The 20,451-nt window shown below is 35.4% G+C and overlaps 1 protein-coding gene across 1 annotated transcript in view; it reads left to right on the top strand.

Moving 5' to 3' along the window:
* LOC110255320 (lysine-specific demethylase 6A) overlaps window positions 1-20,451 on the top strand; it is a 177,118-nt gene that overhangs the window by 120,518 nt on the left and 36,149 nt on the right. Inside the window, 9 exon segments of the mRNA XM_085009005.1 lie at window positions 3,051-3,144; window positions 4,927-5,053; window positions 8,513-8,611; window positions 8,724-8,943; window positions 9,459-9,593; window positions 10,043-10,198; window positions 10,684-10,779; window positions 12,128-12,223; window positions 13,076-13,459. Of these exon segments, the coding sequence (XP_084865131.1) occupies window positions 3,051-3,144; window positions 4,927-5,053; window positions 8,513-8,611; window positions 8,724-8,943; window positions 9,459-9,593; window positions 10,043-10,198; window positions 10,684-10,779; window positions 12,128-12,223; window positions 13,076-13,459 (1,407 nt within the window).

Here is a 20,451-nt window from a genome sequence, read left to right as displayed (position 1 = left end):
CTGTATTAATAGTGACCAGGAGTTGCCGTTGTGGCGCAGCAGAAACGAATCCGACTAGGAACCAGGAGTTTGCTGGTTCCATCCCTGGCCTTGCTCTTTGGGTTAAGGATCCAGCGTTGTCGTGAGCTGTGGTGTAGGTTGCAGACTTGGCTCGTATCCTAGTTGCTGTGGCTGTAGTGAAGGCCGGCAGCTGTAGCTCTGATTTGACCCCTAGCCTGGGAACCTCCATATGCCATGGATTGGCTCTAAAAAGCAAATAATAATAATAATAAAAAGACTGTATTAATAGTGACCATATGCATTATGTTTAGAGCATATGGATATATAAATTGAAAGAAGGGAGAAATTGGGAATATTGAAAAGGGTAGGTGCTTTCATTATACTTAGAAATGGTCTAGTATTTCTTGAAGATGGGCTTAGATTTATTGAGAGTAAATACAGTTAAATACAAAGACTCAGATATCTTTTAAGTAAAGAAATAATAGAAAGATATTCTCCCAAAAGACATAACAACCCTAAACATGGGTATAGCTGGTGGCACAGCATCAAAATATGTGAAAACAAAGATCCTACAAGAAGTAGATAAAGCCACTATTTCTTTGAAGTCTTCAGTCTTCAATATGACTTAATAAATGAATAATCAACTAGATAAAAAAATTTAGTCAAAGTAACTTGAATAGTGTATAATCAATCAACTTGTCAGTCTTAATGCTAGTATTAATCATACTGTGAAATGATTGGCTTAAACAAGCATAGGTTATAGCAGAATCTTAACAGCTTTCATGGCTCTTGGAACATTCATTAATGTAAATTACTTTATGACCTATGGAATATATCCGAAAACTTTAAAAGAGTACAAATTATACTAAGTATGTTCTTAAAACAGTGTAGTCATGAGCTTATAACAGTATGGTAGGAAAGTGAATTTCTTTATACTTGAAAGTTTAATAGCATAGTCCTAAATTATGGATCCAGAAAGAGTTGCAAGAAAAACTAAAAATATTTAGTCAAATAAAAATAACAATTCACCTTTCAAAATTGGGGGATGTGGTTAGAGAGTTGCTTAGAGTGATAATACATAGTTTAAATGCTTGTATGGAAAATTAGACCTAATATGAATAGCCTCCTCATTCACTGTGAGAGAAATGATAATTAATCCTAACTCAAGCAGAAGAAAGATAAAGATATAAAAAAATCAATGAAATTAAAACACAAAATAGAGTCAACAAAACTGAGAACTTATTCTTTGGAAAGATCAGATTTGATAGTTCTCAATTCCAGCTAACCAACAAAAAAGAGAGAAAACATAATTACCATTATGAAATATAAAAGGCTATATCTAAATCCTAAGAGTAATCACAAGGAAAAACATTTTTTATCATACCCAAAGTTCAGAGTTTCATTATGGTTCATGTCTATTGTTAATACATTCTGTAGATTTGGATGAATGTATAATTATCATTATGGTACCAAACAGAGTATTTTCACAACTCTCAAGATCCTCTCTTCTGTGCCAGTTAACCTTTCTGCATGCCTCAGTCCTTGGTAATCACAGATATTTTACACTCTCTATAGTTTTGCCTTTTCCAGGATGTTACAAAATTGAAATCATTCAATATGTAGCCTTTTCATACTGACTTCATGGATATAGTAGTAATGCATTTCAGTTCCTTCATGTCGTTTTTCGCTCTGAATGATATTCCTCTGTATGGATATACCAGTTTATTCCTTCACCAAATGAAGGAAATAATGATTGCTTCAAAATTGTAGCAATTATGAAAACTGCTATATATAATCACTTTGCCTTTTTTATAAATGCCCTTCATAAATTTGAAGTAGATCTCCTGTATTCTGACATCTTTGTTTATTCCAAAGAATTAATATTGGGAGTTCCCATTGTGGTATAGAAGAAATGAATCTGACTAGTATCCATGAGGATGTGGGTTCAGTCTCTGTCCTTGCTGTGTGCTATGATGTAGGTCACAGACAAGGCTCTGTTCCATCCTTGCGTGGCTGTGGTATAAGCCAACAGCTACAGCTCTGATTTTTGTGGAAAGGAGGGGTATCTTCTTAATTGAAAGTTAACTATTTTTTTCTTGTGTCTCAGACTTTGTAAAGTGTAGTAGTAGCACTTGCTATGCCAGCTTGTTACAAAGATGTCTATATCTTTAGAAGTCTTTCTAGGTTCAATATATGGATTATGGTGGAGTATTTCTATAGCTTTGTGAATGTTATTAAGTAATCTCTGAGTTTGATGTATTTTCTTTGAAACCTCTGGAATACTGGAAATTTTTTCAAATTCATGTTTTACTGATAACCTTTTTATATCAAAGGGTAGTTTTATTAGCTATTAGTTATCTAAATCTTATACACTAAAAAGTTTATAATATATATGCAGTTTATATGTACATATATTGGTCTTTATTCCATTTTATTACTTGAAAAGTTAGTTAAATCATGACATTAATTCCTTTAAAAAATCTAGGAGTTCCTGTCGTGGCGCAGTGGTTGACAAATCCGACTAGGAACCATGAGGCTGCGGGTTCGGTCCCTGCCCTTGCTCAGTGGGTTAACGATCCAGCGTTGCCGTGAGCTGTGGTGTAGGTTGCAGACGCGGCTCGGATCCTGCGTTGCTGTGTGCCTCTGGCATAGGCCGGTGGCTACAGCTCCGATTCAGCCCCTAGCCTGGGAACCTCCATATGCCGCGGGAGCGGCCCAAGAAATAGCAACAACAACAACAACAACAACAAAAGACAAAAAGACAAAAGACAAAAAAAAAAAAAAAACTAGAGTGTTTCTATTTAAAGATTTATTTACTTAATAAATTGAGGTATAGTTGATGTACAATATAATATAAATTTCAGGTGTACAAAACAGTGATTCAAATTGTTGGTTGCATTTTACTTATTATGAGTGTTGGCGTATTTCCTGTGTTGTGCAATACATCCTTCTACCTTACTTATTTCATACATGGTCTTTTTTAATCTCTTAATTTCCTTCCCCTGTCTTGCCTCTTTTTATCACTGAATATGTTCTTTTCTGCTCTTTAGAGGAATTATCATTCTGCAAAAGAAGCTTATGAACAGCTTTTACAGACAGAAAACCTACCTGCACAAGTAAAAGCAACTGTTTTACAACAGTTAGGTATATAAAAATTTACTTTTTATTATACATTTTGTGTTACTTTAAAATTTTAGGGGCAAGTGGATGAGAACAATTTTATCTCTGTTCATAAAAGTACGTTTTCATTAACATTCTGTGACATGTATTACTTTGAAGTTGCATCTAAATGAGTATATTATAAACATTTCTTTTATAACTGTGATCCTTTTCTTGGTGTGAAGTCAATATTTTTATGTCTACTGTTCAGCATAGTTTCATCTCAAAATTCATCTAAATGCATTGCTTTTAAATTATTAGCACTATCCCTTAGTAATTGACCTCTGTAGGCTTGAATACTTCCATGTGCCTTGCACCCTGTTAGGTTAATTGAATTAAAATAATTCAAACAGCAGGGTGCTAATGAGCTTGTTTTCATAGATTATTTCATAATATGAGTTAATGGAAATAGCTCACCTGCAAAATATGTAGTGTTTTATTCTTTATTTTTTCTAGCTATTTGTTACATTCTTATGTTTTAAAAGGAATTTGATGTTCAAAAATAATATGGAGTAATACTTACTTTTGCTTAGATGATAGTAAGAATACTTCTCAGTTAACTCATTTTGTTGATTATTAATCATGTATATCTTTGACAAGTAGGCTGGGTTTTTTTTTTTTTTTTTTTCTTTGTTTCTCTTTGGTTTTGATCAAATAACTTCTAAATTTTAAACATATTTGGGATAACATGAATGTTTTTATGATGGCAGTATTTTACCTGTAACGTCAAAAGCAGTTAATCATGCTTTTGCCTTGGTTTTGCAAAAGTAATTATATACACATGAATTCACACACAATTGAAGCACTAATTTCTTTTTTTTTTCTTTCTTTCTTTCTTTTTTTTTTTTTTTTTTTTTTAGGGCCTTACCCAAGGCATGTAGAGGTTCCCAGGCTAGAAGCCAAATCAGAGCTACAGCTGCTGGCCTGCACCACAGCCACAGCAACACCAGAACCTAGCCAAATCTGACCCATACCACACGTAACAGCAGTGACAGATCCTTAACTCGTGAGCCAAGGCCAGGGATTGAACCTGCATCTTCCTGGGTACTAATCAGATTTGTTTCCACTGAGCCACAACGGCAACTCCTGAAACACTAATTTCTCTCTTAAATGATTAACATTTTATTGTGATGCAACCTCCCCATTGTTACTGTAGCTATAATTCAAACCTCTTTATTAACCAGTTTTTGAACTTTTTTAACCAGTTTTTTGTTGAGATATACACACAGCTTTGGAGGGTTCTTTTTTTAATTGTTTTTGATGAAAAGTTATATTTTTAGGATTATGTGAAAATAACTAGTGTCAGTATGGTGTAGGGTGTTTGGTAAGGTGTTTTTGTTTTTAATGATTTATCCTTGAATATGTACTTTTATTTATTCATAAGAGATAAACATGGACTTACTAGATTGTTTAATCTTTACAGGACAGATAGGTAAATTAATTATCTTAATTTTGGGGGTTTTTAAGTTGAAATTTTTTTCAAAATTTAATTTTGAAAAGGAAAATCTATGGCTTTTATGCAGACCCACAGATCTTTTAATTTTCCCTGTTCTTTAAGAGCGTATCGTAGCTTCGATTATATCATTTCGTGTAAAATGGACTGTCCTATAACAAACATTGGTAGTTTGACATTTTGGGAAAGTTTGATCCCAATGATAAGTAAATAAATACACTAAAAAGGTATTTTAATTTGTGTTCTTCATGATGTTCTTAAAGCTAGAACAATAGTTGAATCATGAGTGAATGTGTGCAATTATTTAATTATAGGATGGATGCATCATAATGTGGATCTGCTGGGAGACAAAGCCACAAAGGAAAGCTATGCTATTCAATATCTTCAGAGGTCATTGGAGGCAGATCCTAATTCTGGCCAGTCTTGGTATTTCCTTGGAAGGTGAGATCAGACAACTTCAGTTACGCTGCTTAGAGTTAATTTATAATCTAAAATGCTAGTAATGTACTTAGTGACATTAATACATTGTAACAGATTCTTGGGAAATGAAAGTGGATCATTCTAAATTAGGTGCTTTTACTGAGGAGTTCTTATTTTGCTTAATAGATTTTATTTTCACATTGTCTTCATTTGACTTGAATTGTTTCTAGTTTTCTAAAGAGTTTCAAAGTTTTTCATCATGTCATAATGATTAGTATTATTTCTCTATTTGATATTTGAATTATATTCCCTCTGTTATTTCTGTCATTGTAAAAATGTATTTATTTAACAGATAATTACTTTTTATTCTATCTGATGACCATCTGTAGGGTATGGAAAAGTATCAAGCATTTGTGATCTGAATTTTTATTCCACCTATTGAACGCATTGGATTAGATCTGTGAGGTGACTTTTCTCAAGATATAAATTTAATTTAGTTAACCAAGTAGGTTTGACTGTAAATTTTGATCCATTCTTTTTTATATAAAAAAAATTTTTTTAGTAAGTTTTTTTTGGAAGTCATTAAGTCTCATTAAGATTTATAATTACGCTTTTTAGTTTTTACAAACTATCTTTTTTAAAAAAATTAAAGTTTATATTTGAAGAAAATATTTTCAGGATAGTTCTTTTTGAAAATATTATTTATTAATCATGTATAAGAATTTAAGTTAGCTATTTTTTGCTGGATCTTTGCCTAGTTTCTCGACATCCTTATTGTAAATGAAGCTAGTTTGAGCTGCTTGATAGCATAATTTTTTTCTCCTTAAGGTCTTCAGTGAGAAGCTGAATCTTTACTATCTCCCACTGCCTAGCAGTATCCCTTGAGCAAGCCAATATTTAATAAATGAAATACGTGAATTAAATAGTGTTTGTGTTTGGAGCTGATGTTATCTTTGCACAGTGATTTTCTTAATACAATGATTGTAAAAAAATCTTACTTTTAGAAAAAGGGGAAAGGTGTGATAAATAATATTGGTGGGGGCTTATTTGCATTGTCTTTCTCTTTTTCTTTTTTTTTCTTTTTTTTTTTTTGTCTTTGTCTTTTTGAGGGCTGCACCTGCAGCATATGGGTTTCCAGGCCAGGGTCGAACTGGACTTGCAGCTGCTGGTCTGTGCCAGAGCCACAGCAACACCAGATCTGAGCTGCATCACAGTCTATACCAGAGCTTATGATTATGCCAGATCCTAACCCATTGAGCGAGGCCAGGATCAAATGCATGTCGTCATGGATACTAGCCGGGTTCACTTACCACTGAGCCACTACGGGAACTCCCTTTATTTGCATTTCTGTTACTATGCTTTAAAAGAGAATGACCCAGGATAAGTTTTCCTTTTAATCCAAAAGAAGAATTTGTAGCATAATGTAATATACATTGTACATGATGACTCTTCAGTACAAGAGCTCTTTCTTGTTACTTTTAATTACAGCCATATATAATGAAAATGCAGTGAAAAGTTTAAAATAAGCATTTTAAACATCAGTATTCCACTAGAAGGCTTTTATTAAGGCTATCTGCATTTAAAACATTGGCATGAGCTTTATTTTTAACTCTTGAATACAATTTTCTTCAAGTACAGTACACTATTTGCTTTCTCAAATAGAAGGTACAAATCTTTTTTGGGCTCAGGTGCAGTCCTAAAAAGAAAAGAAAAAAAAAATGGGGAAAGAGTTCATAAAAATCAAGCAGGTTTCTCAAGGTCACATGGTTAATTGGTGTCACGAAAGAGCTAGAACCCAGCTCTACTCAGTGGTGCTTCTGTGATACCAGCCTGCCTCAGAGAAACTGAGACAACTTGTGTTAGAGGGAGAGCCCTTGTGATTAGACCAGTTGTACTTGGGTATATTGACTTTCTTTTTTGATTTTTTTAAAAAAGGACTATGAGGGGATCTTCTTGTGGCTTAGTGGATTAAGAACCCAACATGGTGCCTGTGAGGATGTCAGTTCAATCCCTGGCCTCACTCAGTGGGTTAAGGATCTGGTATGCTATGAGCTATAGTTTAGAACACAGATGTGGCCCTAATCTGGTGTTGCTATGGCTGTGGTGTGCTCAGTTCAGCCCTTAGCTTGGGAACTTCCATATGGCACAGGTGCATCCAGGTTATAAAATAAATGGAATGTGAATAATGCCAGTTTCAAGAACTACTTCATAATTTTCCTAGCATGTAGGTAGGAGATAGTACATATATGATTTGTCTGATAATATAAAATACTTTCTTTGTTTAAAAAAAGTTTTTTTGTGTCTTACCATTCACACTATGTCTTGTCCTGTTCATATTACTACTGCTTTTTTTATGTCTACCTCAGAGTCATAGGTTGTATGGACTTTTTGGAAATTGCTGTCACTGTCTCTTTTACCGGTGTATTTCTGATGTCTCCAAACCCACAAATTAGCCATTCTTTAGACTTATTTATACTTCTCTTGTGTGCAGTTTGATATTAACATATCTCAGTTCTGTATTTTTCAAGAATTAGGGAATGTTTGTAATGAGTATTGTTAAGTTCAAAAAGGAAAGGTCATATACACTGGTGAAATCGTTATCAACATTTAGTTCCTCTTTTTTTTAGGTCTGTATTCTTGTGATGTTGGAAACTTGGATAGATATAAATAACGACTGTGTTTAACCTCAAATGCTAATAGCACTGAGCAGATATGGGCTATTGGAGTTTCTGTTGTGGCATGGCAGGTTAAGAATCTAGCTAGTATATATGAGGATGTGGGTCTGATTCCCAGCCTGATTCAGTGGGTTAAGGATACAAGATTGCAGCAAGCTGCTGTGTAGTTTGAAGATGCAGCTTGTAGCAGTGTTGTATCTGCAGGTCCGGCATTGCTGTATCTGCAGTGTGGGCCTGCAGCTGTAGCTCTAATTTAATGACTAGCCTGGGAACTTCCAAATAACTCAGCTGCAGCCTTAAAAAAATAAAAAATAAAAATAAAAAACTGGCTATAATAGTTTTCAAAAGATTTCATTATGTATGTTAGCCTGCAAATGATAATGTAAATTAAAATAACTGTATAAATCTGTATGTGCACACATAAACATATGATATATGATCAGTTTTTTCCCTTTTCATATGATAATTTTTGCAAACTAGTAGAGCTAATTTAAGCATTTATAGAACACTTTATTTATTTATTTTGCTTTTTAGGGCCTCACCCATAAAAGTTCCCAGGCTAGGGGTCACATCGAAGCTGCAGCTGTCACCTCTGCCACAGTTACAGCAATGTGGGATCTAAGTCGTGTCTGCAGCCTACCGACCAGATCACCAACCCACTGAGTGAGGCCAGGTGGCCCATATCCTCATAGATATTAGTCAGATTCATTTCCACTGAGCCACAGGGGGAACTCCCTAGAGCACTTTCTATAAATGGACATATACATGTGTCTGTATATGTTTATATATTTCCATCCTCTTTCAGGTGCTACTCAAGTATTGGGAAAGTTCAGGATGCCTTTATATCTTACAGGCAATCTATTGATAAATCAGAAGCAAGTGCAGATACTTGGTGTTCAATAGGGTAAGGACTATGATACTGTTTTATTGATTCACAAGTTTATTGAGATACATCTAATGTTCTTTGTATTAATATTTCACTAGTCAGTTTTAGACAACTTTATTTCTCTTTCCAGTGTGCTCTATCAGCAGCAAAATCAGCCTATGGATGCATTACAGGCCTATATATGTGCCGTACAGTTGGACCATGGGCATGCAGCAGCCTGGATGGACCTAGGCACTCTTTATGAATCCTGCAATCAACCTCAGGATGCCATTAAATGCTATTTAAATGCAACTAGAAGCAAAAGTTGTAGTAATACCTCTGTGCTCACAGGAAGAATTAAGTTTTTACAGGTAATTTTTTGAAATAGCCTATCTTAAAAGATATTTCCATATGTTAACTGGCACAGGGAGGGTGGCTGAAAAGTGTCTTTTTGTTTTTATGTCAGCAACTTTTTTCATAATTTTTAATACTTTAGTAGTGTTTTACTTTTCACTTTAAGATAGTCTGTATTTAAAGTGTTCTTTTGAATTTTTACTTTGATGATGCATCTTAGTTTGCATTATTTTGACTGCTATTTACATTTTTAAGTTACAGCATTTTAGAGAAAAGAACACTGGTTTTCATTCATGCTTGAAATGTCATGAGACAGTATCCATGTGAATTCTGAAATAGAGAATTTAGCTTTGTTCTCATTCTCTCGAATATATTCTAGTCACCCTCTTTATATAGCAAATATCTGAAACCACACATTTACAGTTTGTTTTCTTTAAGAAATAAATACCTATAGCATTGAGGAAGTTTTAGTGGACTTGCTCTTACTCTGGTAGTCCTGTGTTAAATTTGCTTTTTACATAATTTTTCCTAGGCTCAGTTGTGTAACCTTCCACAAGGTAGTCTACAGAATAAAACTAAATTACTTCCTAGTATTGAGGAGGCATGGAGCCTACCAATACCTGCAGAGCTTACCTCCAGGCAGGGTGCCATGAACACAGCACAGCAGGTGAGAAGTTGGGTTATCTTCTGTAGGTGCCCAGCTTTAAGGGTTCTTTCCAATCTGTAGTGATCAGATCTAAGTTACTAAGTGCAGGATTGGCTTTTTCTAAAAGATAAAAATCCTTCAAATTTAATTGCAAAAGGATTATAGATCAAAATAAAACTTTGGGAAGAAACATGGAGTACAGTTTAATACTTGTGTATAATTTTCATGATTTCAAAAGGGAATCCTAAGGGACTGTTATAAAGTGATTTATTTAATTTTTTAGAAACCAGGTTTTTTGAAAGCAGGTACACATTCCTCCATTGATGATTCATTCAATTTTGATTTTCAATTACAATCCATGATGTCCACATAGTTTTTGAAGAGTATGCAGCTTATAATGTTTTGCAATTTAAAGTCATGAATTAAGAATATTTGGAACCATATTTGTGTTTTACTTCTACCATTCTTAGGCTTACAAAGCTCATCATCCAAATACTGAACCTGTTTTAGGCCTCAATCAAACACCAATTTCACAGCAGTCCTTGCCAGTGCATATGATTACTTCTAGCCAAATAGATGGCCTGTCCAGTCCTGCCAAGAAGAAAAGAACATCTAGTCCAACAAAGGTATATATGTACATTTTAGAGAAACAGAAAATTCCAATTAGAATGAAGCTCTCAGTCTCCTGAAATTGGTGCCTATCTTTTAAAACTATGTACATCAGAGAGAGGAGTCATCAGATATTTTGCTATTATAAGCAGTATTTCCTATCCTAAAATTACAGTATAATTTAAATATAGAAAGGAAGTGTAATTTTATGTTCTTTGATTCATTTTACCCATTTCCCTGCTTTTACAGATTTAACTTACTTGTTACCACCTCTTTCTATGTAAATTGTTGAATATAATGAACAGCATGTTAGGTCTTTGAGTCATAGTTTAGATAAGAACCTTTGAACATGAAGTTAAAGAATAAATGAAATTTCAGACCTCATACCTTTCAAATTGATTGTGTATTAAGTAAATTCTCCAGTTCCTAGTTATTTAGTATCTCTGTTGGTGTATTGATTTAACCAAATATTTTTGAATTTTTGAAAATAAATTTTCCTCAGAATAGTTCTGAGAACTGGGATAGTGGCCAAAGTGTTTCACATGCTTCAGTACAGCAACAAGTTCATTCATGGAGTTTGACACCACAGAAATTACAGGTATGAAATATTCTTTTGACAGTTTTAACTAAAGCAGTGAGGGTAGTAAACTTGAATTTTTTTTTTAGATATTCTTAAAATTGAATAACAGTAAACTAAATTAATATGTATATAAGTATAATGAACCTGTGTATTCCAGAGTAACAGAGATGATAACTCATTTTTGCTTTTTTAAAGAAGTAATATATCATTTGTTTGAAATTGAAGAATAATTAGAAAATAGGTTGCACAGGTTTAAAGCGTCTTTCTAGTTCCTGTGTCCAGCAACTTAATTTTCCTTCCCTACAGATAACATTAATAGTTTATTTTGTTTTTTTTACTAGCAATTCACTTGAAATGTACAAGAAACTATACTGGTCTCATTTATTTTTGTCCTTTATGCAAATGTCCATAGACTGTTCTGTGTAAATATTAGGACTGTGTCTTCTCCCCAGTTATTTCCCTGAAAGATTTGTCTATAAGACTTTTCATGTCTTTTATATTGCTTCTTTGCTGTTTTTTAGCTGTATAAAATAGCATTTACATGAGAGACAAACATCTTATGCTATCATGTGTGGACTCTGAAAAAAAGGATACAAATGAACTTATTTGCAGAACAGATTTACAGACTTTGAAAAAAACTTATGGTTACCAGAGACAGGTTGGGGTTGGGAGAGGGACAGACTGGGGTTTGGGAATGGAAACATTCTGAAATTAGGTTGTGACAGTTATAAATATAATAATAAAGTTCATTGAATTAAAAAAAAATTCATGGGAGTCGCTGTCTTGGGTCAACAATAACAAACCCACCTAGTATCCATGAGGACGCTGTTTGATCCCTGCCCTCAATCCCTGCCCTCGTTAAGTGGGTTAGGGATCTGCATGTTGCCTTGAGCTATGATATAGGTTGCAGACACAGATTGGATCATGCATGTCTATGGCTGTGGTGTAGGCTGGGACCTATAGCTGGAACTCACTGTCTAGCTTAGGAATTTACATGTACCCTTAAAAGACAAAAAACTTTAAAAATACATGGAAGCCACCCAATATTGATTGAATTTCTATTGTTGAATTTTTTTTCAGTGTTTCTGTTACACTTCTATTATTTCTGTTACAAACAGTGTTCCTTTTAAGTAGTTTTGTGATACAGGATTTTAAAGTTAAAGGGCAGACAAAAATTACCTTCTTTAGATGAATATTTTTTTAACCCTCCTTAGCTTTTTGTAAGAACCTCATTTTGGTATTGATTACTTTTGGTTGGAAATCACTATTTCTTCACACAGAATTTCTGAGTTTGTAGTCTCTTCAGTGACAGGTTGATAGTGATTTATTTATTTGAATTATTTTGTATTCTTTTTCATTTGTCTAGCACTTGGAACAGCTGCGTACAAATAGAGATAATTTAAATCCAACACAAAAACTGATGCTAGAACAATTGGAAAGTCAGTTTTTCTTAATGCAACAAGTATGTATTCCATTTTTATTCTAATATTTCTCAGTATTTAGTAACACTTTTCTTGACTAGAGTGTCATTTGTCATATGTTAATATTTCTACTTGCTCTGTGTACTCAGTAGTATTTCTATTTCTAAACTTTTAAAATACTACTAATGGACACTTTTTTTTAATAGTCAGAAATTTAGGAGAAAACACATGGTGTTTTATGTAATTTGTGTAATGTTTCAGTTGTGATCCATAGACTTACTTTTTTATTGTTTTATAATTAACAAACTATCCATTCTTAGAGGTGGTTTTAGGATTCTTTGTTACCAAGGATTTGGCATGATGAAATGGAACTGCAGTTTGAAACCCATACTTTCGTGATAAGAAATAAGGCCTGTAAGGTGCCGACGGATACAGTCATAATTTTATTTTAAGTTATGTTATTTTATTTTATGTCTTTTTGTTTTTCTTTGTTTGTTTTAGGGCCGCACCCACAGCATATGGAAATTCCCAGGCTGGGGTCAAATCAGACTACAGCTGCCAGCCTATGCCAGAGGCACAGCAATGCGGAATCTGAGCCAAATCTCCCACTTAGACCACAGCTCATGGCAACACCAGATCCTCAACCCACTGAGCAAGGCCAGGGATCAAACCTGCAACCTCATGATTCCTAGTCGGATTCATTTCCACTGTGCCACAATGGGAACTCCCCAGTCATAATTTTAGATGTTTTCTTTTGCCCTATACCACCAATGAGAGAAATTTTCTTTATATGGTGAAGAAGATTTCAACCTAGAGAGATTAAATGTCATAATTAAGAATTGATAACACATTTTCAGAGTCACACAAAAAGGTTTTCTTTTTTGTTTTTGAAGATGAGACAAACAGGACAAAGTACTGGAATTCCTAATGGGCCAAAAGCTGACTCTTCACTGCCTACAAGCTCTCTGTCTAGCCAGCAACCACATTCTGCTCTACCCAGAGTACCTAGTGTCTCTCAGCCTGAAGTGCACTCTGCTTATTTTGAAAAGCCTTTGTCTGATGGACCTTTTCCTGCAGGCTACACTGCTTGTGTCACATCAGAAACACTAGGGAGTACAGACACTACTCTGGCAGGCAATGCTTATGTAACAGGAAGTGGAAATAATGTAAATGTGCCTTATCTACAGCTAAACACCCTCACTCTACCTCATAACTGCACAAACCTGACCAGCCGCACAGAAGAGCCATGGAGAAAACAGCTATCTCACTCCACTCAGGTAAAAGAAATATAATATGCTTTGTTTGCTCTTATTATGTAACAGTTTTTCTTTGATATGTGTACTTTTTGAGAAGAAAAAAAATTAAAATTTAAGAAATACTTTTATCCTGAAAAACTTGCTTTAAATAATTTATAATCATCTGAGAATTTTGTTTTACAGTATTAATACTGCATTGTAGGCTCAGCTTGTACACATGAGTGTATTTACTTATCCAGTATAAATTAGTATGCATAAATTAGGTTAGATGGTCTGGAAAAAAAGAAAATAGCAAAGCCTTATAATTCTTCCAAATTCCACTGCTGTTGAATTAAGTCATCATCACCATATTTTTTAATATTTGTGTTTTTTTAATATATGCAAATATTCCAGATGTTTGCAGTAACTACAGTACTCTACCAGTTGTGAAAGCATTTATTTTAATGGGGTAGGAAGTTTCACTTACTATAAATTACGGTAAAATATAATTTGAACTATGTGGGGAAAGTATCTTAGAAGAAAACCAAGATGTTACAGTGTCAGAGAACTGACAGAATTTGGAAAAGCTCATCAAATTGCCTTCAATATGATTTATGAAGAGGAACCACAAAAGATGACAATAGAAAGCAGTGTTTATACATTATTATTAATTAAATCCCATAATTTACATTCTTATTGATATGTTTTTGTTGTGTTTTGCTTTGCCTTTTAGGGCCACACCTGCAGCAGATGAAGATTCCCAGGCTAGGGGTCAAATTGGAGCTGTAGCTGCCGAGCCTACACAGCCACAGCAACGCAGTATCTGAGCTTTATCTGTGACCTACACCACAGCTTGTGGCAATTCAGAAATCTTAACCTACCATGCAAGGCCAGGGATTGAACCCGCATCCCCATGGATCCTAATCAGGTTTGTTTCTGCTGAGCTACAATGGGAAACTCCACGTTGTATGTGTTTTCACAGTTATTTGTGACTTGCATCCAAATTAATATAAAATTAATATAAAATTGTTTCCTCATCCTAAACATATCCTGTGCTCCATTTATTTAATCCTCCTGCCTCCCTTTAATGTGTGGAAACCATAGGTCTCTTTATTACTCTGCCTTTTTTCCAGGGTGTTATATAGTTAAAAATGTACCTACACTATGTTCCCTTTTTAGAATGGTTTCTTTCATTTAACCAATATGCATTTTAGGTTCCTCCTAGTCTTTCCTTGAGATGATAGCTGTGGTTTTTTTAATCCTAAGTAATGTTCCATTGTTTGGTTTACCCACACTTTGTTTATCCACTCACTTAATGAAGGAATTCTATGCTATTTCCATATTTTTGCAGTTGTGACTAAAACTGCTATAAATATTTATGTGCAGATCTGTATGAACATGTTAAATTTCCAACTCATTTAGTTAAAAACCAAGGAACATGGTTGTTGGATCATGCTATAAGTTTTGTATGAAATTGATACTGTCTTGTGAAGGTATGTTGTATTTTCATTGCCACCCACAGTTACTGAGGGTTTTTTTTCTCTAGCTTTTCCTACCAGTGGACAACGGCTTAGTTCAAACAGATACAAACAGGACTTCCCATTATGTATGGCTCAATGGTTTAAGAATCCAACTAGAATTCATGAGAACGTGGCCTCACTTATTGGGTTAAAGGATCCAGTGTTGGGAGTTCCCCTCGTGGTGCAGTGGACAACGACTCCGACTAGGAACCATGAGATTGTGGGTTCGATCCCTGCGCTTGCTCAGTGGGTTAACAATCTGGTGTTGCCGAGAGCTGTGGTGTAGGTCGCAGACGCGGCTCGAATCCCACGTTGGCTGTGGCTCTGGCATAGGCTGGTGGCTACAGCTCCGATTGGACCCCTAGCCTGCGAATCTCCGCATGCCACGGGAGCCGGCCCAAGAAATGGCAAAAAGACAAAAAAAAAAAAGAAAAGGATCCAGTGTTGCCTATACTGCAGCTTGAGGATGTGTCTCAGATCAGTCATTGCTGTGTCTGTGGCACAGCAGCTGGCAGCCTCAGCTCCTGTATGTGCCCTAGTCTGGGAATTTCCATATGCTGTAGGTGTGACCCTAAAACAATCAAAAAAAAAAAAAAAAAAGAAAAGAAAAAGCAGATATAAACAAAGTACCAGAGACTGGGTGGATTATAAATGACAGACATTTAATTTTCATACTTCCAGAGTGTGGGAATTCCAAGATCAGGCAATCAGCCAATTTTGTTATCTTTTGAGGTCCTCTTCCTTAATATTAAACTCTTATCTGTGTCCTCACATGGCGGAAGAAACAAGGGATCTCTCTGGATTCTTTTTAAAGGCCCACAGATTACTTTCTTAAAAGGCTAGAATCTGACCAAATGCCCCACACTGAGGTACTGTCCTTTATTTACCACTTCCAGATACCATGAGAACTAAATTTCAGTGTAGAAATTCTGGGGGAACACATTGCGTTTGTGGCCTTAGCATTTTGGATTTTAGTGCTTCTAATGGGGTGTAGTGGTATCTCATTTTTGTTACAGTCACTAATAATTTTTGGAGCATCTATACTTTTTGCTGTCTGTATATATGTCTTAAAGAGGTGTTTGTTCAGTTTTGTTGAATATTTTATAATTGAGTGGTTCATTTTCTTTCTCTCTCTCTTTTTTTTTTTTTTTTTTTGTTCTGTTTTTGCTTTTTAGGGTCACACCTGTAGCATATGGAAGTTCCCAGGCTAGGGGTTGAATCAGAGCTGCAGCTGCTGGCCTACACCACAGGAATGCTAGATTCAAGCCAAGTTGGCGACCTACACTACAGCTTATGGCAACACCCGGTTCTTAAGCCACTGAACAAGACCAGGGATTGAACCCACAAACTCTTGGATAGTAGTTGGGTTCATTATCTCTGAGCCACAACGGCAACTCCTGAGGGTGGTTCATTTTCTTAATTGGTTTTCAGAGTTTTTCCCTATATATTTTTGATAGTAGTTTCTAATCAAATATGTCTTTTGTAACTATAGTTTCCCAGTCTCTGCTTTCCTTCTCGTTCTCTGACAGTGTCTTTCACAGAGCAGAAGTTTTAAATTTTAATGAAGTCCAGCTTTTCATTTCTTTAAGACAATGCCTTAGAACTGTAAAAGTTGTCAACCGCAGGTATCTAAATTTTTCCCTTTTGCTTTCTTACATTTTACATTTAAATCTATGATCCACTTTCAGTTATTTTTTTGTTATCCATGTAAGATGTGTGTCAAGATTTCTTATTTTTATTTTATTTATTTATTTACTTAGTCTTTTTTTGCCTTTTCTAGGGCCACTCCTGTGGCATATGGATATTCCCAGGCAAGGGGTCTAATCGGAGCTGTAGCTGCTGGCCTACACTACAGTTACTGGTTCTTTGATTTGTTTATCAGTGTTTTGTACTTTTTCCATAGAGATCTTGCACGTATTTTGTTGGATTTGTCACTTCATGTTTTATTTGGGAGGAAGTGCTACAGTATTGTGATTTTAATTTGAAATTTTACTTGTTAATTACTAATATTAACCATGTGACTTGCAACCTTGAAGTATTTCTTATTTAACCTTTCTTATTCTTACTATTTTTGTTGAGTCTTTTAATTTTTATACATTACCATAATTTTATTATGTTACCTTTCAACAAATAAATTTTTATTTCTTCCTTTTTAATCTGTATCCCTTTAACATCATTTTCTTGTTTTGTCACATGAATTGACTCTAAGTGTGACTCTGAAACGGTTGAGAGGGCACATCCATGCCTTGTTCAAAATGCTATGTTGGTGAAAGCTTTAAAGTTTCTCACTTTTACTTAAAATGTTAGCTATAGGTTTTTTGGCAGATGTCTTTTCAAGTGCTGCGAATTCTTCCCTATTCCTAATAGTCCTTTATTATCCTTTAATACCAATGGGATTTGTAATGATGTGCTATCTATAGTTATGTTATTAATAATTTTTCTCTTCCCCTTAGTCTGGGGAAGAGAAAAGGTCAATTTTATTGACCTTTTCAGAGATCCAGCTCATGTTTTCCTTGGTTTTTTTTCCTCTGTTAGTTTTTCCAGGTTCAGTATTTTTTAATTTCTTTATTGCTCAATGAATTTATTACATTTATAGTTGTACAATGATCATCACAATGCAATTTTATAGGATTTCCATCCCACAACCCCATCGCATCCCCCCAACCCCCATACTGTCTCCTTTGAGACTGTAAGTTTTTCAAAGTCTGTGAGTCAGTATCTGTTCTGCAAAGTTCAGTCTGTCCTTTTTTCAGATTCCACATCTCAGTGAAAGCATTTGATGTTGGTGTCTCATTGTATGGCTGACTTCACTTAGTATGATAATTTCTGGGTCCATCCATGTTGCTAAAAATGACAGTATTTCATTCATTTTAATGGCTGAGCAATATTTCATTGTGTATATGTGCCATATTTTCTTGATCCACACCTCTATCCTTGGACATTTAGGTTGTTTCCATGTCTTGGCTATTGCAGATAGTGCTGCAATGAACATTGGAGTACATGTGTCTTTGCAAGTCCTGGCTTTGTCTGGATAGATGGCCAGGAGTGGGCTTGCTGGATCAAATGGTAGTTCTATGTTTAGTTTTCTGAGGAATCCCCACACTGCTTTCCACAGTGGTTGTACCAATTTACAATCCCACCAACAGTGTACTAGGCTTCCTTTTTCTCCACACCCTCTCCAGCACTGATTGTTTGTAGACATTTTGATGCTGGCCATTCTGACTGGTGTAAGGTGGTACCTCCTAGTGGTTTCGATTTGCATCTCTCTAATACTGAGTGACTTTGAACATCTTTTCATGTGTTTCTTGGCCATCTGTATGTCTTCTTTGGAGAACTGTCTGTTTAGATCTTCTGCCCATTTTTTGATAGGCATGTTTGTTTTTTTGGTATGGAGCTGCAGAAGGTGTTTGTAAATTTTGGAGATGAATCCCTTGTCAGTCGATTCACTTGCAAAGATGTTTTCCCATCCTGTGGGTTGTCTTTTTGTGTTGTTTAGGGCTTCCTTTGCTGTGCAGAAACTTTGAAGTTTGATTAGATCCCATTTGTTTATTTTTCTTTTGTTGTCAATACTCTGAGAGGTGGATCTGAGAAGATGTTGCTGTCGTTTATGTCAGAGAGTGTTTGGCCTATTGTTTCCTCTAGGAGTTTGATAGTGTCTGGTCTTATATCTAGGTCTTTCATCCATTTGGAGTTGATTTTTGTGTTTGGTGTTAGGGAGTGTTCTAATCTCATTCCTTTCCATGTGGCTGTCCAGTTTTCCCAGCACCACTTATTGAACAAGCTGTCCTTTCTCTATTGTATTCTTGCCTCCTTTGTCATAGATGAGTTGGCTGTAGGTGCGTGGGTTGAATTCTGGGCTTTCTATCCTGTTCCACTGATCTCTATTTCTGCCTTTGTCCCAGTACCATATGGTTTCGATGACTGTTGCTTTGTAGTAGAGTCTGAAGTTGGAGAGCCTGATTCCTCCAGCTCCATTTTTCTTTTTCAGGATGTCTTTGGCTAGTGTGGGTCTTTTGTGCTTCCAAAGAAACTTTAAAATTTTTTGTTCGCGTTCTGTGAAAACTGTCCTTGGTGATTTGATAGGGATTGCCTTGAATCTGTAGATTGCCTTGGGTAGTACAGTCATTTTGATAATATGAACTCTTCCAATCCACGAGCATGGTATATCTTTCCATCTATTGGTGTCATCTTTGATTTCTTTCATCAGTGGCTTGTAGTTTTCAGAGTACAGGTCTTTTGTCCCTTTAGGTAGGTTTACTTCTAGGTATTTTATTCCTTTGGGTGCGATGGTAAATGGGATTGCTTCCCTAATTTCCTTTTCTGCTTTTTCATTGTTAGTATATAGAAACGCTGTTGATTTCTGTGTATTGATTTTGTATCCTGTGACTTTGCCAAATTCATGGATGAGCTCTAACCGCTTTCTGGTAGATCTTTAGGATTCTCTAGGTATACTATCATGTCATCTGCAAATAGCCATAGTTTTACTTCTTCCTTTCCAATTTGGATTCCTTTTATTTCTTTTACTTCTCTTCTCTGATTGCTTGGACTTCCAGAACGATGTTGAAGAGTAGTGGTGAGAGCAGACATCCTTGTCTTGTTCCTGATCTCAGCGGGAATTCTTTCAGCTTTTCACCTTTGAGAATGATGTTTAGTTCTGGGTTTGTAACATATGGCCTTTATCGTGTTGAGGTAGGTTCCCATTATGCCCACTTTCTGAAGGGTTTTTATCAGAAATGGGTGTTGGATTTTGTCGAAGGCTTTTTCCGCGTCTATTGAGAGGATCACATGGTTTTTATTCTTCAGTTTGTGAATGTGGGGTATCACACTGATGGATTTGCGGATATTGAAGAACCCTTGCATCCCTGGGGTAAATCCCACTTGATCATGATGTACAATCCTTTGAATGTATTTTTGGATGCAGTTTGCTAGTATTTTGTTGAGGATTTTTGCATTGGTGTTCATCAGAGAAATTGGCCTGTAGTTGTCTTTTTTTGTGGAGTCTTTGTCTGGTTTTGGTATCAGGGCGATGGTGGCCTCATAGAATGAGTTTGGGAGTGTCCCTTCCTCTGTAATTTTTTGCAATAGTTTCAGAAGGAGAGGTGTTAGCTCTTCTCTAAATGTTTGATAGAATTTGCCTGTGAAGCCATCTGGTCCTGGACTTTTGTTTGTTGGAAGTTTTTAAGTCACCGTTTCAATTTCAGTTCATGCGATGGGTCCGTTCATCTTTTCTATTTCATCTTGGTTTAGTTTTGGAAGATTGTACTTTTCTAAGAATTTGTCCATTTCTTCTAGGTTGTCTGTTTCATTGGCAAATAGTTGCATATAGTAGTCTCTCAGGATCCTTTGTATTTCTGTGATGTCCGTTGTTACTTCTCCTTTTTCATTTCTAATTTTATTGATTTGAGTCCTCTCTCTTTTTTTATTGATAAGTCTGGCAAGGGGTTTATCAATTTCGTTGATCTTTTCAGAGAACCAGCTTTTTGTTTCATTGATCTTTTCTATGGTTTTCTCTGT

The sequence above is a fragment of the Sus scrofa genome, chromosome Y (assembly GCF_054392235.1).
Source record: "Sus scrofa isolate SSC_HxYL_T2T_F1_AM1 chromosome Y, Sscrofa_HxYL_maternal_Yorkshire_Landrace_v2.0, whole genome shotgun sequence".
Classification (NCBI taxonomy): domain Eukaryota; kingdom Metazoa; phylum Chordata; class Mammalia; order Artiodactyla; family Suidae; genus Sus; species Sus scrofa.
The sequence above is the reverse complement of the archived record's forward strand: the minus strand, read 5'-3'. Positions and strand labels throughout refer to the sequence as shown.